This window comes from Suricata suricatta, chromosome 1, assembly GCF_006229205.1.
Source record: "Suricata suricatta isolate VVHF042 chromosome 1, meerkat_22Aug2017_6uvM2_HiC, whole genome shotgun sequence".
NCBI classification, from domain to species: Eukaryota; Metazoa; Chordata; class Mammalia; order Carnivora; family Herpestidae; genus Suricata; species Suricata suricatta.
In genome coordinates this window covers 181,224,356-181,244,296 of record NC_043700.1, presented here as the reverse complement: position 1 = coordinate 181,244,296, position 19,941 = coordinate 181,224,356, and the positions used below count along the sequence as shown (strand labels likewise).

The 19,941-nt window shown below is 33.2% G+C and overlaps 1 protein-coding gene across 7 annotated transcripts in view; it reads right to left on the bottom strand.

Moving 5' to 3' along the window:
• The window catches only part of LCORL (ligand dependent nuclear receptor corepressor like), a 163,165-nt gene that overhangs the window by 23,005 nt on the left and 120,219 nt on the right, over positions 1-19,941 (bottom strand). For 2 of the 7 annotated variants that reach the window (XM_029948197.1, XM_029948189.1), the window contains exons 6-7: positions 13,354-13,447; positions 571-5,378 (exon numbers count right to left, since the gene is read on the bottom strand). The exons of 1 other annotated variant lie outside the window; for it this stretch is intronic. In XM_029948197.1, the coding sequence (XP_029804057.1) occupies positions 571-5,378; positions 13,354-13,447 (4,902 nt within the window). Of the gene's footprint in view, positions 1-570; positions 5,379-7,254; positions 12,013-13,353; positions 13,448-19,941 lie in introns of those variants that run through there. 4 more of the 7 variants (XM_029948212.1, XM_029948220.1, XM_029948205.1 and 1 more) reach the window with 3 other exon arrangements.

Sequence of the window (19,941 nt, the reverse complement as noted above, 5' to 3'; positions counted from 1 at the left end):
CATTATTTAAATAAGTGGAGTCTTAAAATGGTTTCCGAAGCAGTACTAAAGGGTGTGACCACTTAATGGTGAAAGTGCAACTGATATCCTCTAATTATTATATATGTTATAGATCTCGCCAGTTTAGCAATGAGATAGTCTTTACTTCTTTCCACATGGTCTCAAAGTTATTAATTTATCAAGACAATAAATATATATTATCCTATGGTATAGCAGTTAATTTTTAGATCGATTCTTAGGCATATTTACCAAACTGTTTTCTATACTTTATATTAGATCAAATACAAAAGCATTTAATATTAATGATATGTTTAAAAGCTTTCTATGACTCTCCTAAATATATTTTAATTTGCTTAAAATCCTGGACACATTAAGATGTAGGGAAGTGCTTGGGTACATTTAGTAGAACCTAATTTCATTGAGTTTCATACTAGGTGCCAAGAAATTAGGTTGTCCAAATACTTGGAAATATATTGAAACTAAATCAGCTGTTCCTTTTCTACCCATTATCTCATACTTTACTCAAGGCACCTACAATGAAACTTTAAAATTAAGTAGAGAAAAACTTACCTAGTTGGGATTTTGAATAATAGTTTGCCATTTGTCCACTGTTGCAAGACTGTCGTTTATATCTTTTTGTTGACATTTCTGTGGTCTTCCATGGTGGTCTTTTTCTTTTGTTCAATTTGCTAAGAACGTCAGAACTATCAGGATTCTTGTCATAATTAACACATTTACTTAATTTACTATTGTCAAGTTGGCCAGGAAATTTATTGGTTGAAGGACTATTTGTTTCAGCATTTTCTATTTCTTTAGATGGCTTTTTAAAAGAATTTTGCCTAGCAGTGTGGGATCTTAAGGTAAAGCGCTTTGATTCTTCTATGTGAGTCTGATGATTAGTTCCATTGTCAGTAGATTCAGGAGAGTAAATGATCGTATTTAGCTTAAAAGTATTTCTGTGTTCAAGATAGTTGATCTTCCTCAAAAATATTCTACAATCTTTTAAGGTTTTTGACCTCCAGTTATTTGGATATACATTTCCTAGTCTTGGTCCTTTTTCAAAATCTTTTTGGCAGCAATTTGTTCCATTCTCCTTCGCTTCTGACTTAAAATTATTCTCTAAATTAGCATGTGTTTTCAAGTCAGACTTTGCCGCCTTCTGTTGCAAAGAGTCATCTCTGATCTCAGGTGGCAAAATAAACTGATTATCTACGGTGTTTTTTCCTTGGAGTGGGATGTCAGCATTTGTTTCCCCCTCAGTCTTTTTAAAAAATTGATTCTGGTAGAAAAATCGTAAGTTGCTTCTTTTAGAGATCCAATCAACTGTTCCATGGTTGTGCAGCTTTCCCTCTCTTTTCCACCTTTCATGTTGCAACCTCTTAAACTCAGTTCTTTTTAATCTAGCTAATGTTAAATTACTTTTCACATTTAACAGTGGAGAGCTAACCATTTTATGCAGTATCTGCAACTTCCCTGCTGATTTTGAAGGAGAAGATAGTGCAAATTTTTTAAAGTGCTTTCTGAAGGGGCTGGTGTTAAAATGAGAATATTTGGTCCCTAATTTAATTCCTCTGGTATTTATTACTTCCAAAGGGTTTCGAGCATTTGCTTTTCTAACTAGTGAAAGAGACTGTGTTTCTGTTGTTTGCATAAACCAGATACAGAGTTCATTCAAATCATACTTTTTCCGAAAAAGCATTTTTACAGGTGAAACTTCAAGTTCTAAAAGACAGGTTTCCAAAGGGTTTGCTATTTTAAAATTACCATTTTCAATGCATTCTCTTTTTTTATGAACACAATTTTCAGCTTCATCTCCACTTACTTGCACCCAAGCATTTGTTATTTGCTCAAATCTATTGTTTAATTCCTCTAATAAGGAATCATTTGAAGTAGAAGCAGCCCACCACCTGAGCAAAGGGTTTGATGAAATTATAGGGTCCAAAGATACTTCAGAAATGGGTATTATTTTGTTATCTTCCAAACACATTTTTGCATTATTTGAATTTCTAGGCCCAGGGGTGCATTTTGAAGCTATTTTTATCATTGACTGCCTATATTTTTCTTTCTGATTTTTACCTTTCTGCAAATGGAGTTTATATGATTTATGGAGCAGAGCATTTCTATAAATAAGTGAGCTAGAAGATGCTAATGGATGTAGGAGATGGAGAGATGGTTTCCTATCCCTAATAGAATGTCTCAAAGGTATAGTAGCAACCATACTTTTTGATCCATCCTTAAATAGGTCAGCATCAGTGTGCCTTGTGTCCATCTTATTGCATTGGTGATCACACTTTTCTTCAGCCAGACTTTTTTCCAATATATTTTCTTGTTCTAAAGGAGGCAAGCGGCTGCTAACACTTACTTCTCTCCCCTGAGGTGAAACTCTATTAATAGTCACAGATATGCCAGAGATTTTCACTTTTGCAGGTCTACCAGGCTTCCTAATCACTGCAAAAGGCTTCTGATTTGGTCGGATAATGTTCTTGGAAGGTTGAGGTATCACACACTTGTTCTTGATGGGTCTAACATATTCAAAGCCAGACCCCAAGATTTCACTTGCAGTAGTCAAACTTGAAATAGCACTTCTTTCACCTGAGTCAATTTTGTATTCTCTAATATTTCTGAGACTATTACATTCAGTTGGAAAATCAGCATTATTGCTGAAAGACATAACATTGTTTATGTTTACAGTTCCTTCAGAAACATGCCTTTTAGTTCTTCTTGATCTTCCATAAATAACAGTTACGGTAATACTCTTTTTATAGGTACCTTCTTTAACTTCTGATATGAGGGATTCTGGGCTTTTCTTTCCAGCACTAGAAGATTCACTTTGGCAAATGGTGATGTCTGTTTGATCGGTTTTAGGTTTTGGTGGTCTTCCTATTGGCCGCTTAATTTGTTTCACAACCTGGGGGCCTATTTTTTTAGGTCTGCCTGGTTTTCGTTTAAAAGATGAATCAATACCATCGCTTGGATTTTCCTTAGGTTTGTCTTGTGGCTTATCACTGTTCATATCATCTATAAAAATTGCAGGGGATTCTGTAGTTTCTTTTGCACAATTAAATTTGTTTAGTTCTCCCCGAAGAGTGTCCCTACCAATAAGATTAGAACTAAAATTTTCAAAGTTAGCCTTTGGGATATCATTTGTTTCTGGTTGTTTTTCAGTTATATGAGGAGTTGTGTATTTTTCAGAAAGAAGATCAGTATCTGACTTGGAAGTACCGACTGAAGTTAAAGTATATTTGACTCCTTCACTATTTTTAACCTCAGATAAAAACATGAGTTTGATAGGACTAGAATAGCTGGAAAAAGAAGAGGTTTCAATGGCTTCATATTTTGTTGGCACATTTTGAACACCAGAAATCAAGCTACTCATATCTAAAATAGAGGACTTTTCCAGATTATCAAGTCTTTTGCTATTCAAATCTAGTGCAGGTATATGATTGCTTTTGGTATTACTGGCTGCTACCACAGATTTTGATAAACTCTGCTCTTTGCATGTCATTCTGCTCACAGTTAGAGTCATATTTCTACCTGCATTTTGATCTTTACTATCAATTTCTATCAATTTCTTGGATGTCTTGCATCCTTCAGATAATGAGTTATTATTCCAAGACTTTTTGGCCATATTTATTGTATCTTCCAAACGTTCCACAACAACTTGTAAATTAGAATTCATCGCAATTTTGTTTAGATCTATATTGTGTGAGCTTTCAACTTGATTATTTTTCACTGGATCTTTTTTTTTGGCAGATTCAGAAACTTTTTTGGCCTTGGGGGATTTTTTGAAAACATAATTATTTGTTACATATATAGAATACCATCCTGGGGGTACAATATGTCGTTTAGTTCTACTCAAAAGTCCAGGCACATGATTTTTCAAAGGAATTTCATTTTTCTCCGGTTTTGGATTCTCCTTGTGATTTTGCGAAAGTCTTTTTCCAGCTGCAGATTTCTCCTGTAATTTTCTTATGCTCATTTTCCCAGGGGAAGTTGTTTTAAAGCTTTCTGAAAAAGCATCAAAAGCTAAGTTAGTTTCTAAATTATGAAGAGGTAGTTGCAATGACTGCAATGCACAATCTGGTGAAAATGTTTCTGCATGATTATTATCCTGCAAACTTTTAGAATTTTGTAAAGACCCTTGGCAATGACAGAATTCTTCTCTGTCCATTGAAGATACCTCATCATTGTGTGTCAATTTCCTTAAATTTTTTTCAGTGTATTTTTTTCTTACGAACTTTTCATCAAGACTAGCAAGTTCTCGTTTTATTTGCAAAGACTGCCTTCTAAACGTAGGTGAATCAGGAGAGGTGTGCATTGAAAGTAAAGTTTCTTGACGCTTTCGAAATCTTGTCTGAATAATTTTATTCTCTACATTTTTATCATGTTGACTCAGCAATTCCATAAAACTGTAATCACTGGCCTTGGCATTATGCAAGAGAGAGGCTATTAAATCTCTTAACTTTAAATCATTATCTGTATTACAATCACTGCTAGATAATTTTATAAGGTTTGCTGTATCTGTAGTTTCTATTGAGTTTAATTTTTCATTAATACGATCCATTAAGTCCTGAAAAATTACAGTAGTTTCACCTTTTTCCTGATTTGTAGTACAGTTATCACTGTCTTCCAGAAGCAAAGAATCAGAGATGCTGAATTTTTTAGTTTTATGTATTTTACCTTCATGATCGGTCTCATCACTGTTTATTTCGGCTGGTGTGAGAAATGGAGGCTGGTTAATGTTTATTTCAAGTCTGTTATTTTCTAAGACTGAGAGCTCTGAGACGACATCTTTTAAGTTTTCAAGTCCTTCCGTCTGTACGGGTGATAATGGTGGAGGTGATGGACTTCGAGATCTACAAACATCCTGAAGACTGACTGAGACATCACATACTTCCCTTGATGAAAGAGGAGTGTGAAGGGTTGATTTTACAGAGTGAATGTTTGGTAATAGTCCAGAACAGCACCTGTGAGAATTATAACTGTTCGCAATTCCTCTATTCACTACTGTCTTAATGTGTTCAATAGTTACAGTTTGGCAAGATAAACAATGTAAATCTTTAATACAGACTGGCAGAGGCACAACACCAGGGCTCTGTCTTTCATTTTGTAAACACCCTCTTTCTGCCAGCCTATATTCACTACAGAATAGACCATGTAACTTATCTTCGATTAGGGGCTTTTGAGATTCTGAAGACACAGTATATGATGTATTACAATAGCAAAGAGAAGCAGTATTTTGCTCTTGGACTAGAAATTTCAACATGGCCAAAACTTGTTGCTGATGATGTATGCACAAAGATTCCAAAACTTTGCTTAATGTTGATTTTTCTTTTTCCATTTTAGTAGCTTCCTCTGATTTTGCATCAACAGTTGAACTAAAAATAAAAATCAAACAAAAAATAAATTACAGCAAAAATACCAGTATTATAAGGAGTTATAATTTTAACAGAGTTTGAACAAAAGAAATTTTGGTATTGTGGGACTCCTAACTCTTATAGAGCTGTAATAATGACTTCTTATTATTCAGCAAAAATATAATGAAGCACCGATGATAATTAACTTCCTATGGCAAGTATAATAGTCAAAGGAAAGCCCTAGTTTTATGATATAAAATCTGATTAAAGATATGCTTATATTTAGAGATTGTTAATGTTTAGTGCTTTCAATATACTAAGAATATTTAATGGAAAGTGCTTCAGAAAGAGTTACATTTTTGCAATGTAGACATTTTATAAGTTTTAGGTAATTATCAATCCGATTTAGTGCAAATAAGAAAAATACGATGTAGGAGAACACTTTATTTAAAATATATTTTCAAGGTAGTGAAAATTAATGAAAGAAATCTTTGCATACTTACAAGGAAAATTAAAGAATTTGGATTTCATATAAATAACAGAGTATCTTTTCTAAGATTAAGCTGCAGGCATTTTAACCTAATAATAAAAAAATTTAAGCTATTTAAAAATAAAATCTATTTTTAATTGATTTTAAATACTAAAGTAATTACATGAAGACTAAAGGCATTACTTACCTAATTATCTAATTTCAAATGCTGGAAAATGTCCCACTGAAGAAACTAATATACATCTAATTTTAACTAAGACCCAGGATTACTTAGCAACCAAGGCAGAAGTCTACAAAAAAACTTTTACTCCAATACCAGCAGCAAGAAGAATAAAATGTACTAAAAGAATTCTGTTTCAGAAAAGTATCTATTTAAATTAAACAGATCACCAAACTCTGTACATGAAAATAGCCTCCCATTCATGATTTCTTATATTTGTTATTATTATTGTTGGTAGTTCCTGGTTTGTAGAAATTTAATTTAGGGTTGGAATTAGGATATACTGATTATGAATTGCTACAGAAGATTGTATTTTTTTATATAAAGGGTTATTATATTCATATATATTAAAATTAAAGGAATTTTCTTTTAAAATGAAAAATGAAATTAATTTTATTTTGCTCACTAAAACTGGCTTGTATCACAGATAAGTATGAAATATTTTGTCTACATTTAAAAAATATTATGTTATTTTAGAAGCAAACACACCAAAGTAAATTTTGAACACTAGATCAAAATTTTTCTAGAAAAATAACAACTTGACTAGATTCAACCAATATTTCACCAAAACTAACATGTGATTTGACAAAAAGCAGTTATCAAAGTGAGAAAAGATATGAAATTAATAATAAAATGTTTTAAATCCACAGACATGACCCCAATATCCTCCCTGTCTGAAAATGTTTTTTTTTTTTTGTAAATTTTATCACGTTTGGGAGTCAATGATGGAACTAATTCCCAAGATTCACTATTACAGCATTCAAAAAATATATGGAGAACAAAGACATGAGGAAATGTTAACTGTCAAATATGAAGATATAAGTGATACTATCCTCTTTTCCAGCAAATTAAAAATTGTAATTTTCATATAAGCAAAAGAAAATCCCAAAAAGTTCTGAAATATGCATTTCAACAGTTTCTTTAAAGTTATGCTATGGCTTATTAAGCATACCTGTTACTAAATAATTAAAGAGACTTTATGTCTTAGAAAAATTCACTGCACCGTATTTTAAAGATTAATATGCTTTCATAACAATTCCTAAATGCTTAAATGTTTCTTCCGTTAGTAAAGTCAAGTATAGAAGCAGAAATAATTAAAACTAATGACTAGTGTTAACAATTCTGAAAATCACAAGATTTTTACATCTCTCTTTTAAGATTTCAAGGAAGTCCAAACTTTAAAAAGGTTTCTTATTCAGTTTCTTACTTTTATTTTTATTTTTTCAGATTATTACTTCCAATAATGGAAATTCCAAAATACCACAGTGGTCAGTAATTTCCATCTAATGGTATATGAAGAATAGCTTCATAAAGTTACTAACTGAATATTCAAGTTTTAGATTATATCTGATACACACATATCAGATATTAGAGAACTAAAATCTCAAACTATAAAATTTCATAATATGCTTATTTGGCTCCAATTTTTTTCTTTTCCATCTTTCTTGCATTTTAGAATCTCAAGGAACAACCTAATATGAGTAAATAATAGTTGAATACACCTAAGACTCCAATCTAGAATTTATTCTCAAGTGATTATGTAAAGGTTCTATAATCCTATCTTTCATAGCTCCCTTGTTTTTAATGTTAAAATATTTTCTAACCTTTTCCTGTTTGGTTGACAAACCAAAACATCCTGCCTATTTTTTGTATGTTACTATTGGTTTTGCCCATTACAAAATTTGTTGTTGAAATAGTTTTTGAAGAAAGTCAATTTCTCACATTAAAATAAAATTCATTCCTATAGTGAATCAAAAAAGTCAGTGTAGTCAGTTTTTTTTTCTTTTCTTTCTTTTCTTTTCTTTTACTGAATGAGTAAATCAATCACACACCAACAGTGTTGTAAATTTAAGTGCAAAAGCATTGAAGTGCTTTACTACAAATTACAACCTAGAAACACGTTAACTGAACAATTAAAATTCATACAATCAGATTTAGATATATAACAACACAAAGTAGGAACAGAATTACAGTACATTTACAACACAAGACAGATACATGAATTCATTAGAAAATATTGTAATAAATAATTCATGAATTATAGTGCAATTGATTTATGCATAAATATAACTAATTGCCTAACAATCAGTTTATATTAACAAAATCTGTCAAAATCAAGGCAGCCACAGAGTTTTACTAAATTACTGCGACAATGGAAATACTGCAATTAAAAAACAAATACAAGTATTTGTACTGTAAACAACTAAAAAAATCAGTCTCACTAAAGTTAGTATACAATTTAATATAAAATTGTCATTAGCTACCAGAAATGGTTTAAACAACTTTACTGAGCAGTAGTTTTCTAAAAACAGAGGCACTGTTTTTTCTTTTCCTTCTTTTTTTTAAATATAAAATACTTGAGGAACATTCAAATAAGTAGAAAGCATATAAGGGTTGCTTTCACCTTCATTAAAAGTCTGCTGAAACTGGATTTTTCATAAAACCGTCAATTAATAAGTAGTAACTGGTAACTAAATTTATAAAGTACTTTGAAAGTTTAACATAAAGAACATCTTAACAGAATCACTGGGGAGAAGGGGAACCCATAAATTTCCCTGCCTTTCCTAGTTTGTATAATCAAAAGTTAACTCAATAATCAGAAACATTTTGTTTCTTTTAAAAGTTATGGGTTGATCATTACCTATAAACTATCAAAAAATATTTAATTTACTATTTCTGACCAAAAATAAATAATACAAATACTAAATGCTGCAAATTAACTATAATATTACCTATAAAACTACTGATCACTGTGAAGTCAATAGCAAAATGATCCCTGATTTTATGAATCCTGTAAAGTTTTTGGTCAGGTCATCTTTTAAATGATATAAAAGTGTTCTGTAAGTATCCCTTTTCTATAAACTTCTCAATCAATTTATTAATGTAAATATAGTGTGAGGAATAAAAAAGCTCAATATAAATATTATGTAATGCATTCAGGCCCCCAAATTTTTGCAAGTAAAATTCTGTATAAAGAGGTCAATAAAATTGTGTTGAAACATTTACTTCATCTTTTAACTGTGTTTCTCATTGGGGGGAGCGGGGAGAGGGGAAATCTATTAAATAATCCAAGTTCTGGCCCTCACAAAATATGGCTTAATTCTTTAAAAAGAAAGATGACCCTGACATCTGCTGTTTTGCAATCCATTATGTATACTTACTTGGGGGGGGGGGAAAGCAAGAGGATTCATACCCTAGTATGCAGGTAACATTAAGCTGAAGAGGGTTCAGTGTAGCTCTAAGAGACCAAATAACTACTTGGTTGTGTAGCTTCCCACTCTTCAGTTTCTTTAAACATATGTAAGCAGTTTTTAAATGTAATAGCTGAAAATCTCTTTAGTATTACATGAATATGCTATTATTAGATACACACAAACACAAGTGTAAAAACACAAGTATTTGACAAGGTGCACTTATTTTTTAAATTCAGCTTTTAAGTATTCCTTTTGGACTTAGGAAAACTGGCTTAGAAAAATGATCAGAACCTGAATTTTAACTGAGAAAAGGGGCACTCAGAGAATTCTGAATATATGAAGCAAATCCCCATTCTTTATATGGAGGCACATGCTTTATAACATTTTACCACTAAAACTGCATACTCCATAAATCCAACATGGATACTCTGAACCACATTTTAAAACTGCTATATAAAAATTATTGGTCTCTCTTATGAGTCTGTAAAAGTTAAAATGCACTGCCCAGCTTCTAACTACCCAATTAGTAGAGTTTACATTACTGAAAGTTCAAAACAGCTTCAGTGTTAAATATCTGTAAATCTATTCAAGACCCTGAACAAACTGCAAATTTGGTTATTAGCAAAATGATAATGTATCGCCCACCAAAATGAAATCTGTAATTCATTTTGATAAACTGAAAATGTTTTGAAATGTCACAGCAGCAAATATATTAAAGTTACACTGAGGTTTTTCAATAGGAGTGTGTCACAATCCTTAAAATTTAAAGTAGTCATAACATCAACTAGCCAGCACATTTAAACCAAAGTTATCATTCTCAAGCTTTTTCTGTGCACATTATAAACATGCTCTAAGTTGCATTCCAACTTTCTTTTCTAATTACACATTAGCTTATTTTCAAATGAAAAACAAAATTAAATTATTTTAATAATTAAATTTAAATTACTTTTTGTTCTTAGTATTCCATCTTATATTAAAGGATTCTATAGCTGCTGGGGTTAACTATGTGTCAGTTTTTTTTTTAAAGTATATACCTTATAAACCCCAACTTCCTGTAAATCAACTATTAAATGATAAATATTAAATTTCATTATACATATTATTTAAGGTTTTCTTCTCTATTCCTGGTGGATGCACTTGAGTGCATTTCATATTTCATAGAATACACTGTAGTGTACTAATACTGTATATATTAATTTTTCTTAGTATGGAGATAGCTGTCTATTTAAACTGATTGGTTGTCTGATATACTTACAATAGCTGTAAGTAAATTACATAAAAATGTTTACAAACTATCAATATCATATTTCCATTATAAGATGGTTCAACTGAATGGCTGGAGTGGTCTTTCACCAATAAAAATGTTTCACTCGACAATTACTTGTTTTCCCACAACGCTTTATGCTATTGACTACTAAAGAAAACCTGAATCTTTTTCACCTATTTATACAAGGATTAAATACAAACTATCAGAATTAAGTAAGCAACTATATAATTCTGTCCACAGTGAAAACCCTGAATAAAACTTTTTTTCAAAAGGCATGTAAGTGGTTTTTGAACTGTAAAATTTCATGTCTCCTGTCAGAGTGAGCATCTGTAATTCCCACATGTGTGTATATAGACACACAAATACACACCTGTGCACATACACACACACGCAAACACACATACACACACACACACACACATACACACATACAAACATTTTCCTAACAAGTAATCTACACAGGCTTGCTGTTTTTGCAGCTGCCAGTCCCTGAATCTGTCATATTATATAACCCAGTGTCTGGTAATCGGAGTTTCTTCTTCGGAGGAGTCTTCAGTGTTCCAGATCTTTCTTTTACCTTGTATTCTAAAGTGCTGTGAGGTACCCCATAAATTCCTTGTGCTTTGGAAACACTCATCTTTCCGCTCATTACCATTGCAATAGCCTCTTCCATTATTTCATGATCATATTGGCGGTAACGGCCACGTTTTTTCCTAGGCTGCTTATTATCTTTTCGATCCAATCCATCTTCAGTATTTTCAGAGGTTCCATCAACTGTTCCATTTTTAGAATTAAGACACAAAGGAGAGAGGTCCCCATGTAGAAAATAAGAGTCAACACTTGAGTGAGTTACAGGCCCAGAACATTCTATTTTGTTCTGTTTAGGGAGTATATTTTTCAGTTTTTGGAGAGCTGATCCTTCTAGGACTGGAGAGGTTTTGGAAACTTGATACATAACATCCAGCAGACCAGGACCATCAGGCTGTGGTTTTGAAACAGAACTTACTCGGAGCTGAGGAATTTTTAACTGTACAGTAGGATGTGAAGTTTCATATTGTAGGCTTTCATTTTTTTCTTTAAATTGAGTAACCATTTTCTGTAGAGTTAACTGATGGAGGTAACTGGAAGCTGTTGGGAATTTTAATTCTGAGGTTTCAAGTAGATTGAGTTTACTTTTTTCTGTGCGCTCTGCTTGAGCTCTTGCCCACAAGGCTACCTTTTGCAGCACTGCACAAGTTTCTTTACTGTCTTTATATGAGTAACTATCATTGAAATCTCGAGTTTTGTTTTTAAAAGAAGCAGGCTTCCCTGCTGGTAAGGCTTCTAAGTGGAGAAGTAAAGTTTTTTGAGGTATGCCATAAAGTATGCCTGCTTTATTTATGTCCAGTGCTCCAGACTGAATGTCTTTCAAAGCTTTTGAGAGCAAACCATCTGCAAACTCAGCACTTCTTTCCACATAGTCCTCTCTGTTTCTGTGTAGTCTCCTGGATGGATGGAATGAAACGATGGTAAACTGATGCATGAGAGACTCTCACACAGCTATGGAAGGGGAGGGCCCACTCCTTTATTATACTCCTTGCTTAGGTAACATCACTGCTTATGACTCTTTTTAAGTCTGTGAGATGTAGTAGTTACTCCTTATCAAAGCAAACGCTACAGTCCTGGTAGGACAATGTGTCAATCATACGGTGGCCTCAACAGGCAGACCTTCCAAGAACATAAAATCCTAACTCAGTATTTGTAAAAATATTCTCATGATGTTGCTATTCCTCTGACAGATGCTTGCAGAGCAACACTTATAATTTTTATTTGTACAATTAGAGTTCCATTATAAAAAATACCCAAATCCTAAAGGAGTTTTTGTTAGTAGAAACGTGACGTTACCACTAAACAAGTAATAAAAGAGTCAACCCCTTTAAAGGAAATTTGTAGCAACAAGAATATTTCCAAACACAAATATCCCATATTTCCACAAGACTAATGTTTCTCTAGACAAAAAACTTAAAATTTGAAACATGTAGGTAAGTTATATTTGGTAAAATAATTTGATACTATAAGTGTTATTTCTATTTCAAATATATCACTGTAATTTTCAAAGTTTCTCAAACAGAAGCTAACTGTACCTTATGACTCAAAAGCTACTACAGTCTTAGTTGAAACAAGTTACACTCTACATTGAAGATTTCCATGTGACAAAAAAGCTTCCTATGCACTTTGTTAATGGGAAGATGCAAAAGTTACCAAATAAAAGTCCAAAAATCCAACAGAACAGCATTTCACTGCTATTATTTATTTAATTAATAATAAGAACTTTCAAAGCATGAAAGGACTTTTTGTGGTGCTTACTATATATATTATTATATATTATATAAAGTTTGCCACCACACCTAAAGCATAGTGGAAAAAATGTAAACATTATAAGCTAACTATAAGAATTAGTAAGTAAAGTACTTTTAAAATTTGTTGACTGTTTAAAAAAGTTAAATAGTGAAATCACTTATTTCCCTTAAAATTGCCTCCTGAGTACTGAATTTTAAATTTTCTTTACTCGTCCTGCTTTGTAGTTTGTAGTCTATGATTAAGTTGGTAGTTCATTTTAGTAACATGAACTAAAGTTTGGTGATTGTTCTGATAACTTTTCTTTAACAGAAAGAATAAAAAAGAAAGAGAAAGGACGAATGAAAGGTATGAGAGACACACACTTATGAGTGACAAAAATTCTGGAGGAAAGCTATATATGTCAATCTACTCAAAGTCGTATTAAGAGTTCTCTGTAGAGAGAATTTTATATTAATATTAAATTATATTTCCTAGATATTGCTTACCCAGCCATTGAATTTTCAGAAGAAGGATCACATATGGATGACTCTTCAGATTTTATGCTGGTTTTCTTTGTAGAGAGATCTAACACTCCATCCCCTATAATTTTTGCAAGAGAAAAAACTTTATATTTGTGACAGATAGGTAGTCCTTACATTTTAACATTTCATATTTTGCTGATCTACTAACTCATGACCTAAAAAGTAACACTTGTATTTGACATGTGGCCATTACCAACTCGTTCGGTGGTTTTAGCAACAGGACATGACTGGGAAGGCACTACATAGGAAAAAGGGGCAGAGAGAAAGCTGGCATTGGTAAGTGATATGAAGAAACAAACAGGCTATGATATAAAATCTGTTTAAAAGCAACACTTGGTCACCTTTCCCACTGTTCTGCAGTGAACAGCCATTTAACTGCTTATCCATGATTTTTTTTTTTTCTATTCAAGGCTGCCCAGATGATGCTTTGAGAAAGTAGGAATGATGTAAGTTGTACAAAACAGAGACCACAGGAAAAATGATGATGAATAAGAGAACAACAACTAGCATTTACTAGGCCCAGCAATATGGGGAACATATACTTTAGGTAGTAAACTATGACTCTTATGTATAACCAATGTCTTTTTAAAATTCGGTATAAAATTTTACTGTTTTAAGAAGTGAAACATGTAACAGTTGAATCATTGCCTACATAATATAGTGTTCATATCTGTTATTGGATGAAGACATAACCTGTAAGAATATAACCTTTTAGAAAAAATAGCTGGCTAGAAAACTGCCTAAGTATTTATTAAAACGTATTTTTATTATTGTTAAAATAAGTTTACATAAATAAAATCAATGATTCAGATATTTTGTTAATCTGACAAACTTGAGGGTCAAAAAGAAGAAAAATAAACTATGAATTGAAAACACAGCACTAAATAATACTGTGAATATTTCTTTACCAATAGCTAAAAATCTGAAAAGTCATAAAGAATCACTATATTTACAACATATACTAAGGAGTTCAAGCTGGTTAAAACAATTCAACTGGGTTTTATTGTTACCATATAAATATATCTATCACTTAAGTGCCCTGGCAAGATATGTATATAGAAAAATACAACTGTCTCACTCATAACCTATTATGTATAATTCAATAATAATTTTATTGAGTGCCTACTATGTGCAAAGCACTATTTTAGGAATTTGGAAGCAGCAGTAACAAAGGTGTAAAAAGTACTTATTGTCATGGTACCAACATGACCAATCAAACATGTTACCTGGGGGAAAGCGTCTGGAAGGAACAGTTTGTGCAAAGGCTGTGATATGGAATCATTTCTAAAATGTTTGTGGAATAGCAAAGAGGCCAGGGTAGCTGGAGTGCAGTAAGCCAAGCTGAGTGAAATGAAATCAGAAATGTAGGAAGGCAGATCATGTTAGGCCTTGTAGGCTATGGTAAGAAATTTGAATTTTATTTTGAGAAAGACAGGAAAGTAGGTTTGGAGGATTCGGTGTATAAGACTGACACAATTTTAATTTATGCTTTTAAAGGATCAATCTGCTGTGGTGAGAATGGATGGCATGGGGCTAAGGGTGGAGTAGGGAAATCTGTTGGGAAATGTTGGGAAAGTGTTCCGGTATTTTCTCAACTCTGGGCTTTCACACTTGGTTAGTTTCCTCTGTTAGAATACTCCTAATCTTCTCTTTCTATCCCCACACTCCTCTTAATTCTCACCAAATCTTACTTATCTTTCAATAATTCAGGACGTAACTTGGATTTGGCTGATCATCATTATTCGAGGTTCCTATACCTGCAACACTACATTATTTAGCACTTAGCATGCTATATTCTAGTTGCCTATATACTTACCATTGTTAGCCATGCAGACTGTAAGCTATGTGAAGGCAAAGACCTTGTCTATTTTATTTACCCAGATATCCCTACAACCTAGAATCGTGCCTGGCGCACAATAAGTGTTCAGTAAGTATTTGCTGCCTAGAATTTTGAAGAATTAAAAGGGGAGACTGGACAAGTAAACACAGCATATGGTACAAAGTACTTTAAAAAATTGTTAAATGAAGCATCTTGTCCCAGGCTATCCATCCAGCTCAATTTTTTATGCTTTATCTCCAACTGAACTCAACCCTCATACTAACCACTTGCAGTTCCTCAGACACGCTATGTGGCGTCAGGTCTCTCAAACTGCAGTGCATGGTTCCCTCCGCCTAGACTGCTCTACCTTTTCAACTTGTCAAATTCCTAATTATCTGTAAAGATCCATATGCCCCCAAATAGAAGCAGACTGTTTTCCTTGTGTCAACAGCATGCTGTAACACTTATGACACTGTCTCTCCCACAAGACTGAATTCCTCAGGCCAGGGATCTATGTATTTGTAATTCAGAAGGAGTAGAGTGCTATAATCTACTGAAAGAAGAAAGAAATGTTGTCTTTCCCTTTATTATCTCATTTGTCTTCTTCAACAATTAAAATTTTACTAATTCAAGACTTTATAAAATCCTCTTCAAAAAAATCATTACTACCTAATTTATATTCCGATTTAACACTGAATTCACTAGTTTTTGATTCTGTTTTATGCAGTTTGTAGCACATAAAACACACTCTCCATAAGTCTGTTATTCCCAGTCAATGTTACAAAATGAATTAATGAAATTTCTCCAATTCTAAACTCTTCTAGACTTTTAATATGGCCAATTTAAATTTTATTATTCCACAGGCCAGAAATAAGAAAAGGAGATACAGGGAACTCTTTCTCTTTCTCCTTTCGATGAACTATGCATATTAGGCGATAGCTCCCTACCTAGGGCAATGAAGGCATTCTTGTCCTTGTAGGACCACTCCCAGACACGTGGCCCTGGTTACAGATAATTTTAAGGATGGACTAGACCTATGTCCTGTTCCATCCTTAAGAGAGCTTATACTTAAATCAGGCTTATACTTCTGATTCTTCTTCTTTCAAAACTCTAAACAGTGACCAGAGTGAGAAATGCTTTAATTTTTTTCCCTACAGCCTTGTCTCCATTCCTAGGGTACTATATTAAATGTTTTGCTCTAAAAGATTTGCTAACTTAAGGAATGCACCATAGTCTGTTATCCAGTTAAAATAGAAAATATACTCCTTCAACATATTTCTGCCAAACAGTAAAATCACTCAGTGAACATTTATGTAGTATATACAAGATACATAAATATGTAAGTAAAGAATTTTTAGAAAAATTTTAGTTATCAAACAGAAAATCTCACTTTTTGTTAGCAGTGCTTTGGCCTATACTGAAGTATTTTGCTGATATCATGATTCCTGTAGCTCAAAAGCTAGAAAAACCATGAAGAGTCATCTCTAGGATTGCCCAAATTGAAAAGCAAACACAAGAAAAGGGGAGAAACAGCTTGGGAAGACTGAGAAAAAGAAAGGATCACGAACAGGGAGTAAACGGGATTTTCTTGCTCCTGCTGCTGATTTAGGTCTAGCTTTAGTGATTACATCTAGAAGCATCACTCCTTCACAATGGAGTCAGCACACCATAACTAGATTGTCTTGTGTGTATATATTTCCAAAGTACTAATAATTAACTTGATAGATAAAAACTAAGCACTTATTATGTATGCTCTATGGAAAGATAAAATAAGCAGAAGACAGAGAAACTGAAATTTATTTACCATTCAAATATTGGTAGGTATGTAGATTGTTTTTGTTTCATATTATTACAAACTATGCTAAAATGAAAATCCTTCCAAGTGCTTTCTTGTGTTCATGTATAAGAATTTTTCTAAGTTGTACATCTAGAAGTATAAGCGCTAGACTTTACATTTTGGACTTTAGTAGATATCACCAAATGTCTTTCCCATATCCTTGGCAACACTTGGTGTTATTGAGATTTTTAATTTTTGCTAATTTGGTAAGAAAAGCAAGTTGTAGGAATAAATTAACAAGAGTACATTTAGTATGCATTAATGTGAACTTTTAAAGCACACAATAAGATTTTGCTTATTAATATATAAATAGGTATTATCAGAGGTTGCTTCTAAAAGCAAACAAAAGGATGTGATAGTTCCTTAAGAGAAAGTATTATCAGAAGCAAACATGATGATCAAATAATGTATTTATTAGTTCTGGGTGACAGGAACGTGACTATTATACTGTGTATTTCTAAACATTTGAAAATTTCCTAGTAATAAATACAGATTATTTCCATTTACTAGTTATAGACTGGGTCTTAACACTACAATTTACTTATTGTTTTTTTTTTTTTACAATTTACTTACTGTTGATCAAACATTAATATGACATACACAGAATTATAGAAGGGCCAGTGCAATCTTACAAGGTCAGGAAACCTGTATATATTATACTACTAGAGATAACTTTTAAAATGGACCAATGTTGGGGCACCTGGGTGGCTCAGTCAGTTGAACACTCGACTTCGGCTCAGGTCATGATCTCACAATTTGTGGGTTCGAGCCCCACCCACATCAGTCTCTGTCCTGACCGCTCAGAGCCTGGAGCCTGCTTCCAATTCTGTGTGTACCTCTCTCTCTGCCCCTCCCCTGTTCATGATCTGTTGCTGTCTTTCAAAAATAAATAAACGTTGAAAATAAAATAATAAAATAAAATGGACCAATGCTTGAAAAGCTGAAACCATGACTAAATTAGGCAATTTCTTGATATCAACACTTTGCTGGGTTAATTTTTTTAGAATTCACCTTCTGTTAAAATCGAGATTTGAATTTTCATTAACATATATTCAGTTCTGTATATATAAATGTTTATTTATTTTTGAGAGAGAGAAAGACAGACAGAGTGTGAGTCGGGGAGGGCAGAGAGAGAGGGAGACACAGAATTGGAAGCAGGGTCCAGGCTCCGAGCTGTCAGCACAGAGCCCAAAGCAAGGCTTGAACTCTCCGACCATGAGATCGTGACCTGAGCTGAAGTCGGAAGCTTAACCTACTGTGCCACCCAGGTGCCCCTTCAGTTCTGTCTTTTCATGCAAATTTCTGATCAAGGATCTATTTAAAGCAGACAAATGCACTGTTATAACAAAATTGTATTTCATCCCTCCAAGGACACCATTCTTTCTTAACTCTTATCTTATGGCCTTTGTCCATTCTTCAAAGTATGCTCTGTGTTCTCTTGGCCTGGCCAACTTCTACACATCCTTCAGAATCATCCCCTCACACATTTTTCTAATTTTCTTCACAACATCCTTTGTACCAATCAATACTGTATTTATGGTTTATTATTATAATTTGCTTAGTTTAGCACCTAAAGTCCAATAGGGGAGTTAGTAACTATGTTTAGAATCTATTTAACATTTATAGTTAATTAAGCATAATTACCTGGCTGATCTTCTCACAATACCCACTCCCTAAGCCAGGGCCTGAAAGGAACAGTACCTCAATACTTATTGACTGACTCATCAATGACTTACTCAATTTGGTCACAATAATCAGCATTGCATACAACAGACTCTGACAAAACAGTCATATAATCGATTAACTTTGTTCAGCCACTCAGAAAATGACAACACAGTCAAAAGGTTGATATCTATATGGAAGAAAGGGTTAGCTTCACACAGAGAAACTGCTTGAGATAAAGAGGCTAAGAATAATTTTCAATCAATTTCTATATTTGTTAGGTTCTAATAATCATAGATTTTTCTTCAGAAATCATTGTCAAGACTGATGATCATTAATCACATAATTATGAATATTACATATATTACAAACATATTTATTAACTCCTCACAATATATTTGGTCTTCCATTGCTATACAAGGGAAATCATGAAGTTCAGTCCATATTGGAGTATGAACATGAGTTGCTGAAGCCACATTATCTATCACCAATACTAAATATATAAATATTACTAAGATTCAGTACATGAATGCAAGTTATTTGTTTTTTTTCTTTTTTTGAGAGAGAGAGAGGGAGAGCACGAGCAGGAGAAAGGGATAGTAAGAGAGAGGATCCTAAGCATCCTGCATGCCTGGCAGAAAGCTGGACACAAGGCTCAATCCTATGACCCTGGGATCATGACATGAGCTGAAACCAATTGAGCCAACCAGGTGCCCCAACACAAGAAAACTTTAATGAGAGGAAAAAATATCACATAAATTTTAAATTAAAAAAAATTTTTTAATGTTTATTTAAGTTTTGAGAGAGACAGAGCATGAGCAGGGGAGGGGCAGAGAAGGGGGGAGACACAGAATCTGAAGCAGGATCCAGGATCTGAGCTGTCAGCACAGAGCATGGAGTGGGGCTCGAACCCACGGGCTGTGAGATTATGACCTGAGCTGAAGTCAGACTTAGCTTAGCTTAACTGACTGAGCCACCCAGGTGCCCCAAAAATATCACATAAAACTTATACTGTTTAGAGGGAAGAATATCCCAAATGAAATATCACAAAAATGGTAATTACTAGCAATAAAACTTCCATCAAAATCACTGCTACTTAACATTTAATGTTTGATGCAAACTGCAAACCTATGTTAACAGTTTTAATAAATACCTTAATGTTATTTCTCCTTTATGTCTCAGATCACTTCTTATCTATCTCCCTAAATGGGTCATGTCTTTCTTTTAGCCCCTC